The 22,728-nt window shown below is 44.4% G+C and overlaps 1 protein-coding gene across 1 annotated transcript; it reads left to right on the top strand.

Moving 5' to 3' along the window:
- The first annotated feature begins 214 nt into the window (after positions 1-214).
- On the top strand, positions 215-17,301 carry LOC114766354 (potassium/sodium hyperpolarization-activated cyclic nucleotide-gated channel 4-like). Its single transcript, XM_028957089.1, has 4 exons — positions 215-318; positions 549-1,181; positions 16,702-17,125; positions 17,296-17,301. The coding sequence occupies exons 2-4, from the start codon at positions 562-564 to the stop codon at positions 17,299-17,301; spliced, it is 1,050 nt and encodes a 349-aa protein (XP_028812922.1). The 5' UTR covers positions 215-318; positions 549-561.
- The last annotated feature ends 5,427 nt before the right edge of the window (positions 17,302-22,728 follow it).

Below are 22,728 nucleotides of genomic sequence, written 5' to 3' on the forward strand. Positions count from 1 at the left end.
AGGTCTCGCTCCTATGGCAACCCCGTAGATCAGCATCATGAATATTCACCGGAGCGCCGATGCCGGATGCTGTGCGTTTCATTTCGTCTTGTGTTTTTGGGGGGGCGGGGGTGCGCACCTCGTTCACGCGTGACCTTCGCACTCTCCATCTCCAGCCCCCCCTCTCCGTGGCACGCCCCCCCCCCCCCCTCTCTCTCTCTCTCTCTCGCACGCATGTCGTGTTGATGAGGCTTCCAGCGCTTCCCGGCGACCGGAGCAGCGCAGTGCCTTGCAGCAGGAGTGTTATGGTGAAGCGGGGAGGAATATCCGAGCCGGCAGGTAATGTGCGAGATGATCTTCCTGCCCCCCCCCCCCCCATGTCATGTGCGCCAGAGTAAGGCTGGGATGGCTTTAGATGAGCTCTAGACTGTGCGCTCTCAGTCACACACGAGGAGCGGGCGATTCGTGGCAATAATCCACAATAATCATCCAGTTTGGGGATATTTATACCTTTTTTTTTTAAATAGTCTTTTTTCCCCACCTGGTTGTTTCAATGTCATAATGGACAGGTTGCATTCGTCCATGCGTAAAAGGCTCTACAGTTTGCCACAGCACATTGGACAGAAAGCTTCCATCATGGGTGATGGGGAAGACGGCGACAAGGACACCCGGAGGAAGAGCATCAGGATGAAGCCCCTTCCCTCTCCCACCTCGGGTGGAAGCTGCCGAGGCGTCGGGGAAGCCCGGAGCGGAGACTCGGCGGTCGTGGAGACGGACGTCGGGAGACCCCTAAAGACCAGCTCCAACGGGGACTGCCGGAGGTTCAGGGGCAGCCTCTCCTCCATCACCAGCCGGCACGTCCACGACTCGGACTCGGCGGAGGAGAGGCGCCTCATCACCGAGGGAGACGTCACCCCCAGCGAGGACAGCCCCCCAGGAGCGGAGCACGCCGGAGCCCCCCAGCCCGCTTCCCCCGACCTCCAGTCGGCTTTCGTCAAGGTGGACGGCGCGGAGCAGATCTTACCGGACGACGAGAGGTACTACCAGGCGGGCTTCATGCACCGGCAGTTCGGGGCGATGCTGCAGCCCGGGGTCAACAAGTTCTCCCTGCGGATGTTCGGCAGCGAGAAGGCGGTGGAGCGGGAACAGGAGCGGGTTAAATCCGCCGGATTTTGGATAATTCACCCGTACAGCGACTTCAGGTGAGCGCTCATTCATGGCGCGGCGAGCCGCTGCGCGTAATGGAGAGGCGGCGCCGAAGTTAGCTGGATCAACACAGACCAGTGCTGATAATACCGGCAGGAATGTTAGGAGACAAACTGCACCAGCATCAATAATAAAATGTAACGGTATCCTTCAGAATATGAGGCGTAGCCTATAAATGAAAAGATAAAAGACAGACTTACTTTCCAAGACAGAACATGTTCTGTTGGATTAGAGCCAAATAAATAAATCAAATACTTATACACATTATAAGACTTAGTAACATAATTGCATAATAAAATTCGAATAATGTTATAGTTAATAAAATAAATACAGCAGAGATGTTTCCCACCCTAAAAAAGCTAATGTAGATCCACATAAAGAGGCAAAGGCAAAGAAAACTCAATTCATCCCCTTATTTGAAATTTACAAACCGAACATATGCACTTTATTATTTTGAACAATGTATTTGGAACCGTTTTGTAAAGTTGAGCACATTTTAGTTTTTAATTTTATTAAATTGTATAGCTAAAATGCATATTGTTCAAATATGTCATATGCAGACAAGCCCTGTCCTTGAGGATGACATTGGCTCCATATATGACTGTTGTGGACCGTCACATTGCGCAAGAGTTCATGACCATAAAGCAGAGTTCTACTGCGTGGTAGAGAAAAGTGGCTATTTAGTGTTTGACGAACCTCCTGGCAAAAAAAAATGCCCCTCTTACACACCAAATATGGTTTAATTGAAAAATCTACATCAGTCACATTAATATATGTCAGGTATGTAGTGTTTAAAATATAATATACTTGCGGTGTCACATATCCTAGTGTGTGTGTGTGTGTGTGTGTGTGTGTGTGTATATATATATATATATATATTATCTACAGTGTGCTTTTTTCTTTTCCGCTCGGAATCACTACAGATACGCTGACCCAGTTAGTGTTCACCATAAAGTCAAGCAGAGATTCAACATCTGGAAGTGGAGAGAGGCTGAACTCAGCTGTCAATCATTTCAGCTGTGCCAGAGGACATCTCGGTTTGTGTAAGGTTGCAGCATGGGTTCAGGGACTCCGTTTGGATAAATGCCCCCCTTTTATGAAAGGAGAGTCGATCTATAGATGAGGTCCGGCGAACAGCTGAAACCATACTGAGTATCTTCAGACAGGAGACAGACGATAAGAGCCTGGCTCCCCTGTAGGGGTAGCCAGGCTCTACAAGCCTGCAGATTTGTCCTATAGAGGAGACGAGCACAACAGAAGCAGCCCGAGCAGGGAACAGGCTGAATTATTTTATTTAATTTTATCATTATTGTGATTTTTTTTTTGCGTGGGTAGATATCAATCTGCGTCTGAGTGGAAACAAACAGTTCACTACTCGTGAATATCGGGGGACCTGAGAGGCGCATGCTTGGCTTCTTCTTGAAACAAAGCATGAGTGTATCCGTGAGGCATGACTCAATGATTTTTACTGCGTGTGCGAGCGAGGCGAGCATATGTGCGACACTGAGCGAGAATAATCTGCAGGCATAACCTCGGTGCACTGTGTCCTTATCAAATTTTAGGCCATCCTGACACTTGGGGATGGAAATTTCTTTTTTTTTTTTTTTTTTCTTCTTTCCCACAAATATTCAACTCAAAATACATTCATCTCAATGTTTTTTTTTTTTCATCCTAAAGGGATATTCTGGATATTTAATCATAATCTCTATCTCCTGTGTCTGTAGTACAAGATCAGTAAACACAGACAATAATTTCACTCAGTAAAGGGCTCTGACGGATACACGCAAAGTATAGGGCTTATATGTGCTTAAGCCTTTCAAATTCTCTGGTATCAAAAAAAAATTAGGCAGATTAGACAGGTGTCACAAAAATCGGGTAAATAAATCAATTATATATTACCCAGTTTGCTCACGGCTTTACGTTAAAACATAAAAAACAACATAAAAAACAGAGAAGTGATTAACCTTTATTATCTGGATATACTGTTAAAGGAATGAAACATAAAGAATATGATCAAATATGACTTTGACGTGAGGCCAAATTTTGATGGAAGACAACTGGGTTTGCAGGTTCCAAGTTGGAACAACTGATTAGAGTGTAATGGGTGCCCAATTCTCACTGATGGACATGGGTAGCAAAGGTAAAAGCCCATTTGGTCTGGTCCCTCGGAGGAGCCAGTGTAACCAGAACTGCTGCTTATCATAAATAGACGTTGTGCGTATGTCATTCAACTGCAGAGGAGATGCCAGCGTGATGCTCTATAGGGAAGAATAAGGCAACAGAGGCAATGATCTGCTTGGAAAGTGACATGTGCCACCTATATAAAGTTGTTGATGGTAGCTGTTTTTACTGGGTGTTTGGTTCTAGTTTGGATCAGTGCTGCATTTTTTGTTTGGGTGTTTGGTTGCACGTCATATTTCTTTTAAATCCACCGTATGCACACATCTTCAACGTTCAATTTCAGCTTTTTCACTGGCTACAGATCTGGTGGATTTGAAAAATGATACCTCATATTTTGATGAGACATAAAAATGTGCTTCTAAGAAGGTCCATGCTGGTTACATGAATAAATTGTTTTCACTGGGACTAAGATCAGGGCCATTGTAGGACGTGTAGGACTGTATAGGACAGGACTCATCCAGTATAGGATGAATCTCATTGTTTTGACCTATTGTATGAGGTCAGAGTCCCATGGATCTCATTTCTGTCAAGATTATTGTTTTTTTTTGTCCACTGAACCTGGCTGTCCTGCAGCATTTAACAAAATGTCCATTTGACAAAATGACGGGGGGGGGGGGGGGGGGGAGAGAAACATCCCAGGAGAAAAATGGGGCCAACACGAAAGGATGAGTCATGAGCAGTTTTAAGCCACGGCATGATTTAAATCACTACTTCAGTGTGTGTAGACTCCTGAGATCCCCTGTTGGCTACGGCAGTAGGGAAGCACGTGGCTCAGTTCATCCTGATTCTATCAGCAGTGTGTGTTCATCTATCAGCAGTGTGTTCCACATCAGGCTGCATCTACATCTATGGCCTCTAATAGGTGTTTTGTTGAGAAATGAAAATCCCCACTTGACAACATGTAGTGGAATCATCTGTGTGTCCCTGTAATTTTGTCATTTAGACAATGGCGTTGCCCTTTGAGAGTGGCACCAGTAAAGCACAATGCCACCACGCTGAAGAGTCCCACGTTTTTACACGAACATTAGCACCGAACAGCGTGCAGCAGACAGTTTAATGAGTCTGATCGGGCCTGGCTTCAGTACCCTCACATTTGTTCATTAACTAGCTGTCAGCCCGGCGAAATCAAAGAAGAAAAATCAAAGAGGCTGCTGAATGCAGTGGGCTCATGTAAGCTAGCCCTGCAAATAAAGTTTGACAGATAAAAACAGATAAGCACAGCATGCAATAAAACCGGAGTAGCTGTATTTACTTTACTAGTTAAAAGGTTTATAATTATGATGAATAAGCTGGATAAAGTTTCCTTTGAGACTTGTAAAACAGAAGCGATGCTGAATAGGTTGTGCGATGTGGCTTAATGATCAGAGGCTGTGAGTGAGAGTCCCATGCCACCGAGCTAAACTGGTATTTAACGTCACCATTAAAAGCTCAAAAAGCTTTCTCTGGGCTTCATATGGCGGCAGTGACTACCGGAACTGAGCAATATTGTCTCATGTCAAGTACTGTATAATGATTTTAATAGAGGGGGGGAGGGGGGACATCTTCTGAGGGTGGGGGGGGAGAGGGATTAAAATGGCATCATAATCCAATCCATAGGCTCATTTCCAGATCCAAAGCCGCCCCGTGTCTTTTCTGCTTATTTGTAAGCGCGCGTCTTCCAGCCGGACGGCTCTGAGCTTGCGGGACGGAGGGTGAGGGTGATTGATGGGTGATTCGTGTAGATTGAGGGCCGCAGAGAGCTGGGCGAATAGGTTAATGATGGGTTATGCGGCACGGCAGCGCAGGCTGCGGTTCTCACATCTTTAAGTGCCTTTTAATTATCTCGAGCCGGGAACGTGCCAGGACCATTTCAGCGGAATGCTTTATTTGATTTAGCTGCATCCCCACAGAGGAGTAAAAAGGAATAAAGAGCCTTTAACATTAAAGCTTTGCAGTAAGGGCTCCATTAGACCCACTTTTTTTTTTTTCTCCGGGACTCAGCACAGTCCAATCACGGGGAGTAAATGTAGCCCACAGAGCCTGTCAATCACCTCAATCCTTCTGCTTCCCGTCCTTCAATGCTGCAAGTTTTTACTGGCCGTCTACTCCGCCTGCACAACCAGCACATCTGCCCGAAGACACTTATCTCTGCAGTAAAGAGAATAAGGTCCCGTCCACATGAGAAAGTTTTTCTTTAAAAAGGGTTTTCCCAGATGGGAGAGTATTTTGAAATGTTTTGGACTTCCAATGGAAAATGTTACAACAAAGTGGAGCATTCCAAACTAGAATGCACATCAAGATTTTAAATTTTCTCATTATTCAGAATGTTAAATATATTTACTATGCCACTATAGTTATATTCAGTGTATGATGAATATAGATATTTCTGAAACAAATAATACAGACAGGTGACATCACAGCTTTTCATGTTGTCTGCACAGATTTACCAGTTAAATACTGAATGTCAGAAGGCATAGACAAGCGTAGCGAGATCATGTTTACCTGAATATCATCAAAATGACGCAGGAGCTTCAAGACAGAGAAGAATGACAAGGTGGTAACCTGGATGGAAACGATAAAATCATGAAATCACTACGGCATAGATATTGTAATATTTTTACTTTAGTATTTGGTGTCATTGTATGTTAACCCATTTAAAAATAAATATGAGTAGCTACAAAAGAGGCAGAGTCTCTTAGAAGTAACGATTGGCAGAGGGGCTACAATTTGTGAAAGAGTGCATACAAACATTTAATACTTTAAAAACAACATCACATTGCAAAAGCTTTGCAAATGTCATCATCTACAGTGCATAACATCATCAAAAGGTTCAGAGACAATGGAGATATCTATCTCTGTGTGAGGGACAAGGCTGAATTTATTGGATGCCCGTGGTCTTCAGGGCCTCATATGACACTGCATCACTGGTCGGCATGATTGTGACAACGACATTGCTAAATGAGCCGAGGAATGCAAGAATGGAACCAAATTCCAACACCAAGACTCCAGAAACTCAGACCTTAATGACCAGACATCTTCAAAGAAGGGGAGATGCTACACCATGGTGAACATGCCTCTGTCCTAAATATTTTGAGACCTGCATCAAATTTGAAATTGCAAAAATTCTCAGTTTATGAAACATTTATGTTATCTGTGTTCTGTGAATGTGAGAGTCTTTTAGTTTTCATTTGAATGAAATTTAAAGAATGGCCCAACTTTTCTGGAATTTGGGTTGTACTTATTATAGAGTGGCACCAACCGCCATCCTGACAATGGAGACACAGAGGCATGGCACAGAAAAATTGATGTTACGGTAAATTGTTTCTTTCATAACGTAGATGGCTCATCCAAAATGTTTGAAAGAGACCAATCACATTATCCCAGAACAGAAGCCCTGACCTCATGCCATCTGACGATGCTTGTGATTTGAGAGAATGAGGCCGCAGTTCAGGGACTGGATGGTGACCCTCATTTGCCATGTGGTCAAGTCACGGAGCGGGACGTCTCCAAGTCCCCTCAGGACCCTGGTGCCACCAGAAGGCAGTGTCTGTGCCAGACATGTAAAAGCGGCAGTATGTGTGTTGCTGTCAGCAGCCTGCACTTTCATCTCTGTAGAGTGTTGTACCGCCCACAGCAGCCATGCCGTGTGGCCATCAGAAAAAAACTTGAGTTCCCACTGAGGGAGACATTACTGGGAGCGGAACCATGCTGCTGTCGCCGCATATACAGGGTCCGATTCCCATACAAACGCGTGCTCAATTGCATCCACTATGCCTCCGATAAGTGGCGGATCGGGTGACAGTGTTTGATACCTTCACCCGGCTTGATTACAGATGATTAGAGAGTACTTTTTATCGATCTGTATGGGGGCTGTGGACCGGCGAGCTTGTCACTCGGGCGAGGCATCGGAAATTAGATGAGGGAGGATTGTACGGCGTGGCAGGCCGCACCCCCCCTCACGGCCACGCTTGTCTCTCGGCTCCTAGCGGCTCAGGTCACCGGTTGTCACCTGGACTCGCCTCGTCATTTGTTTATGCAAACTAAGTGAAAATGTGCCCCGGACTCCAGCCTGAAGACGCCCCAGCTGTGATAGGCCATCTGCTAAATCCTTCATAAGCGGCACCTCGGGCCTTGCCGGGTCACCTCTCGCGTCTGACCCGCCACCCCACATCGCCGCTGGCGTGTGCTTTCCCCTCTGCAGCGAGGAAACGAATGTTCCTTTTTTCTGTTTTTCTTTTTTTTTTTTAATTTAGAGAAGGTAACGCGGAGGATTACCGAGTGCTCTGGATGGGCCTGAAAGTGGGGTAATCAAAAAAGGCTGTCGTGCCTATCCACCAATATTAGGAGCACGCATCAGAGGAGATTATTACAACACAATTTATTTAATGGAGGAGGGATAGGGAAGCTGCAGGCTGCTGGCGGGGGTGGCGGGGTCCGTCAGCGCACCAGCGTGATTGAAATATAACGTGTGACCTTAAGCACACTTATGTGGGAGCGAGAAATCCTGGACATGCAAATGGCTTTGGGAATCAGCCTTTTGTGTGTCACTGTGCTTTTTCCCGGCTGTTCCATTACGCCTTTTTTCGGGATTTTTTTTTTGTCTGTTTGGTTTGTTTTTTTTGTGTCACGAAAATGAAAACGCATCAGCCTCTGTTAAGATGCTGCAGTGTAGCGACAGCAATCTGTTGGTGAGATTATTCTGATTTATGCGCCTTTTACATTCGCAAAATAGGTCAGTAAGTCAATTACAAAATTGAACCTGTCTGGTGGCAAAATTCCATCTTCAAATGCACGATTCCGTTACCGACCCCATGCTGAACTACGGGGCCTTCTCTGTCATATTCTTCCTGTCTCTCCATTCTCTCTCCGACATCAATTTCTAATCTCTCCAGGAGGACACACGTCTTCAGATGTATCTATTCTCAACATCTTTTTTTCTTCTTCTTCGTTTTACACTTTGCAATATTGCCTGTTTTCGTGCTGCCAGACGTTTCTGATTGCTGTCCTGCGGACCAATGGTAAATATGTCAGCTTCGCTTATCTCAGAAATTCGGGAAGATCATTTTTTCTTTTTTTTAAAGAAAAGAAAAAGGACTGGTGCGTGAGCGAGAGGGAGTTGTTTTCCTCCCCTCTTCAAACCCTGCAGTAATATGCAGCCCGTGTGACATTTCACTGACCCAGGCCGCTGTGGGTGCTATGGTGATGGGAAGAGAACATCTTGCCTCGGGTGATTTGCATGGGAAAGCTGTGGAAGGTGAATATGACATGACTCTGCATTCCCTCATGCTCCCCGTGTATAAACACAGTGAAATGGAGACAGAAATCCTCTGTGTCTGTTTATTAATGAGATTTCATTCCTTTTTATTTGCGGCGAATCACGTGGCGTAGACAAGTAGGTCAATTTCTGTGTTCCTGATAAAGATGGAATAATCTTTGAGCAAATTATGCACTAGGCAAGCCAGAACATTTACTAACATTCAAAAAGTGGACATCATGGCATTCACTGAGCAGTCATAACATTATGATCACCCACCTAACATTAAGCAGGTCCCTATTTTGCCACCAAAACAGTCCTGACATGTAGAGACAGGGACTCCACTCGACCTCTGAAATGCTGTGGTATCTCCCACCAAGCTGTCAGCAGGGGACCCTTTAAATTTCTGAGGTTATTTTACATTATTAATACGAGTTCCCCGAGCCTGTCTATAGTCCTGTAATGGCTAGAAATGGCGATCAGTGTAAAGAGAGTTTGTTCATTCTGCTTTGCCGTTCCGAGAACGGCAGCTTAGATAGTTGGATCTGGAATGTCTCCCCTTATGTTTTCCTAAGGGGAAAGGTTACCTCCCCTTTCTTATGCTTTGTCTGTCCAGATAATTTCCCACCCCTCTCCTGAAAAAGGAACTCCAACGACTGTCATGGCTTGAAAACGTGTGAGGTATTGCAGTTGCTCAATGATTGGATGCAAAAATGAGCACAAATGTCCTGTCTTTTTTTAGTGAACAATCAGTGGGTTAATTTTTTTCTGGAAAAACAGTAACTTAATGTCATTTTCACAAATGCCCTCTCACTTCTATAGGCCGCTCTCCTCCTCATCCCGCCTCTCTCCTCCTCATTAGCATTTAAAGCTACAGACACCGAAATAGCGCGTCCTGTGGAATCTCATTGTGTGACCGGCTGAAAGTGGCTGTAATTCTGCACCAAGGCTGAATTTTGGAAAGAGACTTCAGATACAATATTAGGGGACCAATAAGACCGATATAAAAGCAAAATGAAATCCATAATAGGGACCTTTAAGTCGTGTAAGGTTCACTGTGGTCCCTCCATGAAACAGACTGTTTTTCCAGCACATCCCATAGACGCTCGATTGGATTGATATCTTGGGAGCTTTTGCAGCCACGTTAACACTTTGTTATCGCTGCTCTGTTATTTAAAACCACCATATCCTGGTCTTTCCCAGGTAAGAAACCAAGGAGCAGGCATGACAGGCCCATGACAGAAAAGAAGTGACAATGCACAGTGACAAAAAGGGCAAAAAGACTATGGGGCAGGAATTGGAAGCAGAGAGCGAGGCTGAAAAGGAACAGAAGGACAGAACGGGGTGCAGGGGACATGAAGAACAGACTGTGGCACGGCACCACTGGATCACGAGCCACAGGAATCCTTCTGTGTCAGAAGAAAGGAGCCTGGCACTGGCCGGGCTGTAGGGGGGACGGAGTTTTCAGGTGTGTCGGGGCTTGTCCCCACCTCTTCTGCCCTCTCTTTTTACAATGCTGGCCTGCCAGCAATGACAGCGATGTTGTGTCCCAGCAAAGCCTGAGGTGGACAGCCCACCATGGCAACCAAACACTGTGTACAATCACACGACAGACAAATCTATGGGTATCACAGACAGGTGAAAATGCGCTGGACAGTTGGTGAAATATGAGAGAGGAGGAGCTAAAACTGACCCAGCTACAATTCGGCAGTGCCGAATGATGGCGAGGGCACAGAGGAAGTGCTTCCCCAGATCAATGTGTTTGGCCTCCTCCCGCCTCGTGCGGGGTGTCTGGGAGACTCAGACAAATGGCTGGATTAAGACGCATATGTTGGCTGGAGACAGATCGTTTCCCCCCCCCCCCTCCTCCCTCGCCCGGGACCCCCCATTTTTCTTTGTCGTCTCCACAGACACAAAAGGACGTCTGTCTCCAACCTGTTTCCTCAGGTGAATCCTGATGTGCGCTAATTTTTCTTCTCTTTCTTTCTACATTTACATTTTTTCCTCTTTATTTGCAATCTATTATTAGCACTAAACCTGTCACGGAATGAATGGCTGTGCATCACCGACTGACAGGCCAGCGGGAGAGAAATTCATTACCGTCCGCAAGCGTGATGCGCCACATGGCACATACGTTGTAGAAATGATTGAAATAAATAAAAAATAGCCCCGTTAAATCCTGCCCTATTTGGTTTAGCGCTCATTTAAGCCTCTGCTTTTGCTTTCTCACGCGGCCCAGTAAAAACCAGATAACGCAACACAGCGCCCTACATTTCTATTCGTTTTATGCCTAAAATGACTTCTTAGTAAGGGTTTTCCATAAACTGCTTGCTTTTAAGCAGCATTAATTTTGGCTGAATTTGCCTCTCTTGCCGTCGTCTTTTTTGGAAAGGGGAAGCTGATGTGCCCGCGGTGCGCAGTGTGCGTTTGGAGCACGGGGCCACAGCGCTGGAGGCTGCGGAGATTAACTGCGATTTCATCCACTAGTTGGAGTGTAAAGGGGAGGATTTTCCCCTTTTTTCCCTTATTTTATTTCCCCTCCGCCTGTTCTTCTCCGCTTTCTCGTCCCCTCCCGTCTTTTTTTTTTCCTCTTTCCACAGTCTGTCAAAGCTCACTCACACACTGACATATGCACACATGGAAATGTGCACACACACACATACACACACACACCACACACACACACACACAGAGTCGCTGTGACCCTGTGCAGATCAGAATCTCTCAGAAGGATAGACAGGCTTTCATGCCGGCCACTCCATTGCTGATTACATCACCTGTTTGGGGAAGATAATGGCGGGCGGGCGGGCGGGCGGTGGCCGAGGTGAGAGAGAGCGCAGCGAGTGACCCAGTGTCTCTGCTAATGCCACCAGTGCATTAGGTTAGCGGCGCATCTGGATTGGGGGACAGCTGTTTGTCCCTACCCCCACCCCGCATTCCCGCTTTTTCTTTCCGTCCCTCCTCTCGCACTCATTGGGCCGAGCTGATGCCGAGAGGCTTCGAAATCAGACGGAGGTCAGATAACGAGGGTTCGCGTTATTTTTTTTGGTATCTTTTTGAATAGAGATAAAGTGCAAGGACACGCTGGGCTGCTGACAGCACAGTATCCTTCCTGTCTACTATTCCCACACAGAGAGCTAATAGACCGTGTGCTCCATGGGGCTGTGAAGGTCTCTGCGCACTGTGGGGACAAGAACACCTCTGGGAGCGCAACAGACACCTTAAAAGAATTTAAGGAGGCAAACAAAAAAAGACACGTTGGAGTAGATGTTCAGGACATTCTGGACACGGCGCAGGAGGTTTTCTTCTCCTTGAACAAATCTATCCATAATTGTTGTCAGTGGAGTTTTTATATCTGCAGTTTCTTGACATGATTAATCTATTTATGTGGAGCTCAGGGGATGGAGGCGCTTTGAGAAATGTCCTATAAAGGAATGATAAAGTACATTTTTACAATTGAAATACATGATCATTACACAGGTGATTTGAAAAAAAAAAAATTGGATGGTTTGGTTCTGAAAGAGTCAATGAAGATAAAAAAAAATTATGAAACATGTCTATCTTAATGGGAGTGTCAAGGCAAGTTTTTAAAATGTAAAAAATTATATAGCACATTTCATAGGGACAGTGCAAAGTGTAAAAATACAGGAGGAAAATCTTCTAAATCAAATATACAAATATGAACTGTTAAAGGAAATTATGATTGCATGAAGTAAAAAAAAGTGATTAGTACAAGAGTTACAAGTGCTCTAGTGAACCTGTTAAATTCTGTAGTAAACTTCTCTAAAAACATAAGAGAGAAATAATGCTTTTGAATCTGGATTTAAAATGTCAATGTGTTTGGGCCTCCTCCCGCCTCGTGCGGGGTGTCTGGGAGACTCAGAAAAATGGCTTGGGATCAGGATTGTTCTCTGCAATAAGTGCTCAACCCTCATGTTTAATTCTATTTTTGGAACATATGAATCACATACAAACAACTACACAGCTATTACAAATGAGAGAATATATTTTGTAAGAATGTTGTCCAATTAAGTAATCATGATTGGACACACTTTATGCTTTATTCCATCTTTCGTCACCCACCCCCTGAATAATGTAAATTCTAATTTCTTTTGTCATTTTAAAATGTATTTTTTATTTTTGTTTAATTTTTTTGATTTTGATGATATGAATGGACACAGTCATGACAACAGTATTTTACTTTATTTATGTATTTATTTTCCTGCTCTTGGGGTTTGGCATCATCAGAAACTGAAAGAAACAGGTTTGTGTTCCTGTGGCTGTGGTGCTCTGTGTGAGTTACGGTAAGGCAGCCTCTAATCATCGGCGTCTGAGTGTGGGAAGGTTAATGGCCCCTTCAATCATCGGATACTCTGATATAAAAAAAGGCTTTCCCTGGCTCACCAAAAGCCTCAACAGGGCCTTGCGTCTCAAGAAAGCGCATCAGCAACCAGTCAGCTGCTTTACAACAGAATCAGTTCATGATGCCTTCAAATGAACATTTTTTCTTTCCTCCTGAGGCTTTTCCCATCCCACCTCAGTCACATTCTTCCACTTTTCCTGTGCATAAGATGGTTAATGAATCCGTCTCGTCCCCTTCAGATTTAGGCATCCTTGACATTTTGCCCCCAGTGTACCTGACTACTGCAGTTAGTCAAGCAAACACAAATATGTATTTATTTACTACTAATAACATGCTAAATAATCCCAATAGAAAAAAATACACACACACACACACACACACATATATATATATATCCAGTCGAAAGAGCCAAAGGGCTCGAAAACACACACACACACACACAGATCCAAGCCAACTGTTTACTGTCCCTGCAGTAGAGAAGAATGACACCCACTAAGATGAGTGTAGCGGGCAGCCTGGGCCGCTTGTGTCTGATGTGACATGCACCGCGTCCTCGGGCAGATGGGGAATCAGCGATTCCGAAGAGGATTCTCGCTCCTCCCACAGTCACGGGAAAAGAAGCCGTCTCAACAACAGAAGCTGCAGCAGCACAACAGCGGAGGAAATGAATTATTCACGGGTGTGAATAGCTTTCTGTATTCATAAATAAATACACTTCAATCATTCAATCAGTCACTTTTTTAAACACACAAGATCCTCTCAGATAAGCAAGCAGCCAAAAAGGAAAAACACACACGTGCACTGACACACACACACACACACACACACACACACACAGGTGTGCTGTCCTCATTCAATCAGCACGGTGCAGAATAAAGGGAAGTGGCTTCTGTTACTAAATGACAGACGACCTTCCTACCTGCTACACGGCGCACACACAGCATTCAGCGATGCGTCTCTGAGGGGCGTTGCCCAGTCGCTGGATGGCATGCAAGTGGGAGGGGCCAGTCAGGGCATTTTTTTTATGTACGGTTCTTCGCCCTGTAATAAGGTTTGTGGTGGTTTATAAGACTAGCATATGAAGATCGTTGGTTCGGACCCGAGTTTCGCGTTTGTACTTTATAAGTACGCTTCCTGATTGCGCTCCATGTAATAAATCCCCTGTCTTGTGATGTTGTGCATATGCGTCCTCCTTCCTCGCCATGTCCAGCCACCGTGACAATCATATATGGACTACAGTTCACTGCTGTGCGGCGGTCTGGACCAGACCGAGATGTCAGGGCCGTCCCTCAGGTGTGTCCCCTCTCAGCCTGGGTCACCTGTCCTTGCTGTTCCTTCATGGCCCTTCTCGCCCATTCCTCTTCTTCTTCTTATTTTTTTTCATCTTTGTCTTTGGACAGCTCCTCTCCCTCCTTATCTCTGTTTCCACATCTCAGTCGGTCTCTCTCCTTCACGCTCACAATGTTTATTTTACCACTCACTCCATTTTTTTCCCTCTGTCTTCCGTCCTCTCCGTATCTCGTTCCTGCAGGGATGTACCTGCGAGGAAGTATCACCTCAGAGGACTCAGCCTTTTGTTTCAGTTTGGGGGGAAAAGAAGGGGGGAGAAAAAAGACCATGTTCCATGGGGAGGGGAGGTGTGGCCCTGCGGCTCAGTCATCCAGGCGGATGGGAGTGATGTGCCTTTGCGCTCTCCCTCACGACCTCTCTCCTCTGCTGCCGTATTTATAGAACGCTCTTCCTCTATGTCAGGGTTGCAATGCATAATAAAGTGCAATAAATGGATCCCTGCTATGTTTAGGTGGGCTGAATAGGGACGGTGAAAAGGCAGTGGTGAACGCTTGAAATGCGAGAGCTCAGACTAACGCACACACAAACACACACACAACGACCTCATAAGAAACAAGAAAGAAGCCCACAGTTCAAACGTGACGTTCAGAATGTCTGGATGCTGTGGTTCTTTCTTCATTTCCCCCACCTACCTCCCTATGTGACAGGTGGAGCTCACACAGGTACGCAGGCCCTCCCCCTCAACTCTCTTTAGGAACCATTTCTGCCGATTTCCACACAGAAGGAGCACTTCTATACGCTGAAAAAATGTCCACACCAATCATTTTCAGCTCTCTCATGGTTCATTTAGATCATCTTCTGTATTCTAGGTCATTTACAGTGTCTGATGTCAATGACATTGGTCACAGGGAATAAAGGGGAACAGGGCGCTGTCGGAGCTCTCGATTCGGATTGAAGGTAGGCGTGAATCGAGATCCAGCGGCTTTCGTGCGACTCATTGTGCAGCCTGGGAGGTGTCTTTCTCGCACCTCAGCACTTTCTCTCTCTTTGAGAACCACTTCTCGGCTCTCGGTAAGGTGTCAGCTGTATCTTGGTGTTATGGCCAGTTACAGTAAGGCACCAAGCATAGGCTTCAGATTCTGGGCCCATTCTGGGCTTCTTCCCTGTGCATAATTCCATTTTTTTTTTTTTTACCTGGGAATTGTGACATTTCCAAGAACAAATGTCATTAGTGGTGAACATGCTATTTCCTTTGAAGTTTTTCTGGTCCTCCTGGGCTTTAAGTCTTAACAAGAGCAAACACAGTGGCACCAGCGTCTCACTAAATATAACTCTGCTTGACAGGAATCTGAAAGACTGGATACCCTTGTTGCTTTGAAGAATTCCAATTACTGTCACTGTTTTTGAATGTGTGTGTGTGTGTGTGTGTGTTTGTCCATGTGGGTTTTGCATGTGTAATCCATCAGCAATGGTGCTCAGCTCCCTCAAACAGCTGCGTGAGTAATTAGTGTTTATTCGAGGTAACGCCACGTATCCGCAGATAGGCAAGTGTTCTCGCCCAGGGTTTTTAATTTCGCCGCGAATTAAAAAAAAGTAAGGGCTCCTACCCATCAGCACGGCCAACAGCATCGCTTTCATTTATTTTCGGCCCCCAGCTGTAAATTGGCTTTGCTCAGGGATGGATTTTCATTGGATGGCCATGCCCAAGTGTTTAAATCATCTGGCTCACCAGACCAGTTCACAATGCTGACCTTCTTTCTCGACACGATCTATAGAGGACAGAGGATAGATCACACTTTAACACAACAGAGCCAATCTAAATTCAATTACGGAGACGGTAGAAGGGGGCAATTTATAACCAAACGCATGGGTGCCGCAGGATGGACGAGGTTGTGCCACTTGGTAATCAGCGGTTAACCCTTATTGACTCTGTAAATACTCGACACGGGACCACGGCGATGGAGAATTTACTGTGGGCCACTTTTAGAATTTGACGGACAGCAGGCTGGTAGCAATTCATTTCCCGCCAGCCCTCACTGTAACCCTGTAATCCCTCCAGAAAATACTGATATAGACCAAACTGTGTGAGAAAATTACATTGCTAATTAAACAAATGATGCCAAGTTCTTTTTCAAAGGCACGTAAGCTCGGAATGAATATGCTGTTATGGTGCTATACTACAAGCAGACTTTTTGCTAAAAGGATACAGGAAATTAAGTATTTTGCCAAAAAATGTTCTAGGAGCAACATAATACAGTCAGAAACTTTTATTATCTGCTGGAAAACACTTTTGACCTTAAATTATTATTCTTAGGAAGGCACATAAATTAATTTTGTTCTTGGAATGAAATTGTCCTTCTGTTCCCATCTGTCCCTGCTCTCTATCTACCCCCTTCTTGCCCCCTTCCTGCTACCACTGATGCACATCTCTGCACCCATTTGCGGGCAGGTTCTACTGGGACCTGACCATGCTCCTACTGATGGTGGGCAACCTGATCATCATCCCGGTGGGCATCACATTCTTCAAGGATGAGCACACGCCTCCCTGGATAGTTTTCAACGTTGTGTCAGACACATTCTTCCTCATGGACCTGGTGCTCAACTTCCGCACTGGCATCGTCAAGGAGGACAACACGGAGATCATCTTGGACCCGCAGCAGATCAAGATTAAGTATCTGCGCAGCTGGTTTGTGGTGGACTTCATCTCATCCATCCCTGTGGACTACATCTTCCTCATTGTCGAGACACGCATCGATTCGGACTTCTACAAGACTGCCCGGGCCCTGAGGATTGTGCGCTTCACCAAGATCCTCAGCCTGCTGAGGCTTCTGCGCCTGTCCCGTCTGATACGCTACATCCACCAGTGGGAAGAGGTAGGTCCAGCGAAGCCTCTTCACTTACACGTAAAACAATTCAATTAAGGTGATCAAAATAAGAGAGTTATTGCACAGGAACAGACTTTTTTATCCCAGCTGGTTCACCTGGGTTCCACTCAGCAAATTTAAAACATCTTGTGCTGAGATTGTATATTTTGTGCTTTCAGCAATAGAGAGATAGCAAAAAGTTATTTTTATCATTTCCACCTGAGCTGATTCAGATGATGCACCTAAAAACACCGTCAACCACGTAACGTGGTACTGCGTAGGTTCAAATATTTTCATCTGGTCACGACCGAAAAAAGACGCAGCAGGCGCATCACGGAAACTCCGCATTGCCTCACATGTTTGAGCGCCTCATCGATCCATTTAAAAAGAATATACATTTGCTAAGAACGATTTGTCATCCGAATCGGCCCTAAAAGTCCTTCACTGTCCATCTCTATCTTTATGTAGCGATTGTCTCTGTGTAGTACAACAATAAACACTATAAATATAAGAGTATAAATATAAATGTGTACAGGAGGCAGCATTTCTGACGGTTCACGGAGTCTTGCTTCTGCACCAATCAAAATTCAGTCAGGTCAAGTCTGATTTCAGCACTTCTGTCACTGCACGTCCCTCACATGACCTGTTGTTCCTGCATTCTAGAATGTTCAGTGTTCCCTAACCTTTGTCTCATTCACTCCAAACATACATGTTACGAGACCTGTCCATAGTGTGTTCAAAGCAAGCGAGTCTGGATTCTTCCTTTCGGAAGCGAAAATGATGACGACTTACAGGATGAGCCCGGGGCAAAAAAACATTGGCAATTCTGACATTTCATACATTAAATTGGGCCTTATTTCTATGTATAGTTCCTCCATGAAACCAATCTATGTCATCTGCCAAACTATGCTGAGTAACGAGGCTATGAAACCATCGAAATTACGCCCGCATTTGGAAAGAAAAACATCCACATCTAAAAGATAAATCAGCAAGATAAATCAGCAAGATAAATCGTGATGAATTGACCACCAGAGCCAAAGTGCAGAAATGTAATATACCAGACAATGAAAAACTTACAAAGACGGCATACATTCTGTCCCATAACAAAGTTTGGTTGGGGACAGTCGTATATGCTGAGTCCTGAAGCCCCAACGCCTGACATGACTGGTGCCCAGGACAACCGAGTTTGAGAAATGCGCCGTTGGTGCACTTTACTGCAATGTGAAGTCGAAATAGATTTAAAGTCTGCGGCAGGTGGTATGTTTTATCTGTAATCTCACTCAGCGTTTTAGGACATGCTGACCCAATATTAGAAACTTCAGCTTGTTCAGATCCACTTCAGCATCACACTATAAACCCCAAAAGACTTATATCTGCTTATGTACAAATTCTGAATTTCACTCTGTTGAATTTCATCGCATAACAATAATGTGCACATGTTAATGATGAATAATGAAGTTATTTATTTATTCATCCAGCCCTACAGCACACTGTGAGTGAAAGTAAAGCTGTGTTCTTGTGTAATTATTTAACAAGAGGACACAGGGGACCTCAACTTTTCCCTCATCTTCTGTCATTCGCAGGTGAAACGTCTGTTGTTTGTCACACAGCACATCAACACCCTTACAAAAAAAAAAAATGTAGGCATGTAGGCATGATTATAATTGTGGTAATAATTAGAAAGGTTCCAGGGACTCCCTATGTGAATTGCAGCACAGAGTCCCTGTGGTAAAAAGTGCAAAGAGAAGTTTATCCAGGAGCCTTGTTGTCCTGTGCCAACATGGCCCACCCTCCCTGAAGCACCAGGTGGGTTCCCATTCCTTCCTGCCGTACCAGCATACCGTGAGCAGATTGGCACAGATGTGATTATGCTGTGGAAAAAAAAATCCCCCTGCAGACTGTTCACATTCATGCTGAGGAGTCGCATCTTTTTCTCTTTACAACCTATTAAAACCTTTCACGATCATTAAGCATGTTGGTTTCTGGTGCACAGAAACTGGAACTAATGTATTTTTTTTTGGATTCTATGTTCTATGGTAGACTACTTTATCCACCAATGAGGACAATAGACAAGTTCCCCCATACAATATGATGTTTCCAGTAAAACATTCTGTTTTCTACCAATTCTGTCATTCTGACTTGTGTCTTCTGCACAGATGGCTATCAGTTCCTCTTCAGGATTTGCTTTTTGTCTTCATTCAGCCATGACTCCATGTTATTAAATTAGCATCCTTTGAGATTGTTTTTTTTTTTTTTATGCCGACGTCTTTGTTTTGAGTATTATACTGCTCTGATGCAATATGCATCCCAAGCAGCACTTTCTAGACACTCTCATAGGATATTGTTCATACAAAGCAATAGCTGGTGTCTCTGCTTCTGGAAAAAGCACCATAGTGGCCCTCATGATGTTAAGTAGGCCTAAGGGCCCCTACTACACCCACTTGAGCAGCTACTTGTTTGGTCGAGCCACCTTACGATGCAGGTGCTTCCAGCCAAAGCTGTCAATCACTTCACTCCTGAGAGAAATCATGTCATTTTATAGAAGAATAGCACTTAAAAATGCATTTATGATACACACAGAAACTTTGGAAGTGACAATGGCATGTTACATATATATATTGTGCACTATACTGCATAGTGGGCGAGTAGGTCTGTGTTTTTCTCAGGCTTGAGAACGTTTGAACGTTCATAAAACAAGCTGCGAATTTAGGATCAATCATAGGAATGGGTAGAGCTGTCATATTGGGATTCATTTTTTGAGTAATCTTTCGTTTTAAAATGTACCAGTGGAGAAAATACCTCACCCTGACAACATAATGCTGTTTTTTCCTGCCTCCTCGTGTTCTTGTGGCTTTTGATGTGTCTTGACAGGTGGAGTTTAGCCAGCCACACAGGCCTCCCCAAATCTGCATGTGTCTGTTTGGTTGCCATTGCCCAAGTGGGTGGAGCAAAAGGCCATTTTCTCCCATCTGTATGGTGAGACGGGAGAGGTCAGCTCACAGAAGTGCCATCTGTCACCTCAGGGGAAAGTGACACATAGATTGGGCCTCAGAAAATAAAATCCTTTAATTTAATTGAACCACAGTCACATTATGAGTTTAACAATCAGATAAGAGAACTATAATAAAGCAATGTAGGCCTGGGCAGTACTGAACAAGTAACATATATTATCATCTTTATAATATGAATATACATAACATATACATAACATGCGTTATTGACTTGTTTTTGCATTAGACATTGATTGAACATTACAAAAACATTCAGTAACAACATGTTCTGTCTTCGTTTATTGCATTATCGCTCTCACATTTAATAGATATTGATCAGTCTACAAGATCTAAATATCTTCATAATGCTGCATACTTAAGTTATGTTTGTAATGATTTCCTGGAGTTCACGCTGCTGATTTTTAGCTGTCATTTTATTGTAATAATTAGCTTTTTAAACAATTAATTCATTGGTAATATGAATAGGAAATAGCTATGGTTTTGTAATAATTTGTGTGTGTGTGTATGTACTGTCATTTGAGTGTGTGCTTTACGAACAGTGCCTCAATGCCGTATATGTCTTTGCGAAAGTGTCTGCTGAAGTGCTGCAAGAAGTGTCACTCCCTACAGAAGTACATTTCCAAGACACTGGCTCCTGGGTTATCTGCACACGTGACCCCCTCTGCAACCCACCGTTGATGGGTACAGCACTTCACAGCTCACCAGGCGTCTCACTCTTTTCCTAGCCGGTGACGTCACCCCCCCGCGTCCAACATTCTGACCTCTGGAGAGAGAGAGCACGTCTGCCATTCAGAAAAGACACAGTTTGTCTAAAATAACACTGGTGATAAACAGTAAATGTGGAGGTGGCGGTGACTGCGATGGGGTGGGTGTGACAGCGATAACACAGTCAGAGATAATGGCATTCTAAGTGGCGCCCTGATATCCATCACGCCGATGAGACACCATCGCAGCGTCTGCCCCTCGTCCTTGCGCTGACAGCTGGGCAGCTCCCATTGTCATATTTCACCACAGTTAAAAAAATTTCAAAATTCTGCCCGGATATCCTTCCCATTCGTAGACAAAGGCAGTGGCTTGAATTAAATTAGTCATTAAATTAGTTATTAAATCAGACTCAAATGAATGCACTAATGACTGGCCCCTGTGAGTGGCCCCAAGTGGCAGATGTTAAAAAATGCTGTTATTTCCAGTGGCCATCAAAAGGGAGGAGAGCTTTTACCGAGGTGCCAGGGACGTTTTTTTACTCGGACGATTCGACATGCCAAATGAAACTTCAAGGGTGACATTTTGGAAGGTAATTTTTTTCTGTGTGGTCAGGATTGTGAAGGTTTATGTGCTGGACTGCAGTTGGGGAGGTGTCTCTCCATTCAGAAGGGAGTTGCCTTTCATTTCAAACCAACATTTAAAATAAAATCCCTTGGAAAATCTATGAATAACGCAAATCAGCCAATCAGGCCGGTGTCCAGTGACCCAGGTAATGCAGCCGAGGACTGCTCTTTCAGAGATAAGAAAGCAATGGAGACAACGTTTAATGGGGTATTATAGCGTGCACAATAAGGCTTGCCAGCAACTGTGACAGGTCCTCAAGATGACTGAATGGCGGCCTGCGCAATATTAATACCCTTGGCAGGACATCTCAAAAGATGATTATATAAAAGTGTGTAATCCCCATGCAAAAATTAGAATGAAGATGGGGGCACTCATGGACTGATGGACTGTCTCAGTCCAAAGGTTTTTAAAAACCTTGTAAAGCAAATTTCAGAGATTTGACTCATGCATATTAGAAACTTGTTGCTGAACACATGCTTAACTACTGTGAACTGAATTTTTTCGCTTGTGTCTTCAGGACTGTTTAGGTGGGCATAAATCATGGCTAGATGACACACGGCACAAGCCCACAATTTAGCATGACCCTATCCCTGAAAGCTAGTTCCCAGTTGCTTCCTTTGCAAGTTATTAAATCTTATATTACATTAGAGAGTTTGCTATCTTTTTATCTATCTATCTATGAAAAGAGAGAAGAGAGAAATGACCATTGTGCTATGGTCTGTGCTACTGCTCAGAGTGCATTGGCCTGTTGCAGATCTACGCAGATGTGACCGCACCTTGCAGGTAGCAGGTTTTTATTGCTATGTGCCTTGGATGGCTGTGACTCACAAGCACATTAATCTGTTAAAGTGACAAAATTTGTTTTGCTCAATAAAATATTGATAGTCTAAATTAAATCCAATTACCATCCTATTGCAGACTGACATGGGCAAGGTCAGTTGTAAGGCAGATCACTGTCCTCTAATCCAGAATCAAAGTCAAAGGTGACTTGTTTGGGTGAAATAATGGTCCTAGGCTGTTTAAACTGACTCTTGAGAAGGGGGCGTGGTTTGATGTCCTTCAGAGGACACACCCCCTGCAATTTAGGGCAAGCAATACTGATCTTGTTTTCATTATCTAAACCTAATATATAATAAATGTGGCTGAAGGTTTCCTAATACATTTCTTTATGATCTGCTGTGCAAGGTTTATAATGATTTCTTCTAGACTGATATTGAGATATGTGCTATTGAAACATTACAAAGGTAAAGCAAGGGACCCAATAGTTAGGTA

This window comes from Denticeps clupeoides, chromosome 16 (genome assembly GCF_900700375.1).
Source record: "Denticeps clupeoides chromosome 16, fDenClu1.1, whole genome shotgun sequence".
NCBI lineage: Eukaryota > Metazoa > Chordata > Actinopteri > Clupeiformes > Denticipitidae > Denticeps > Denticeps clupeoides.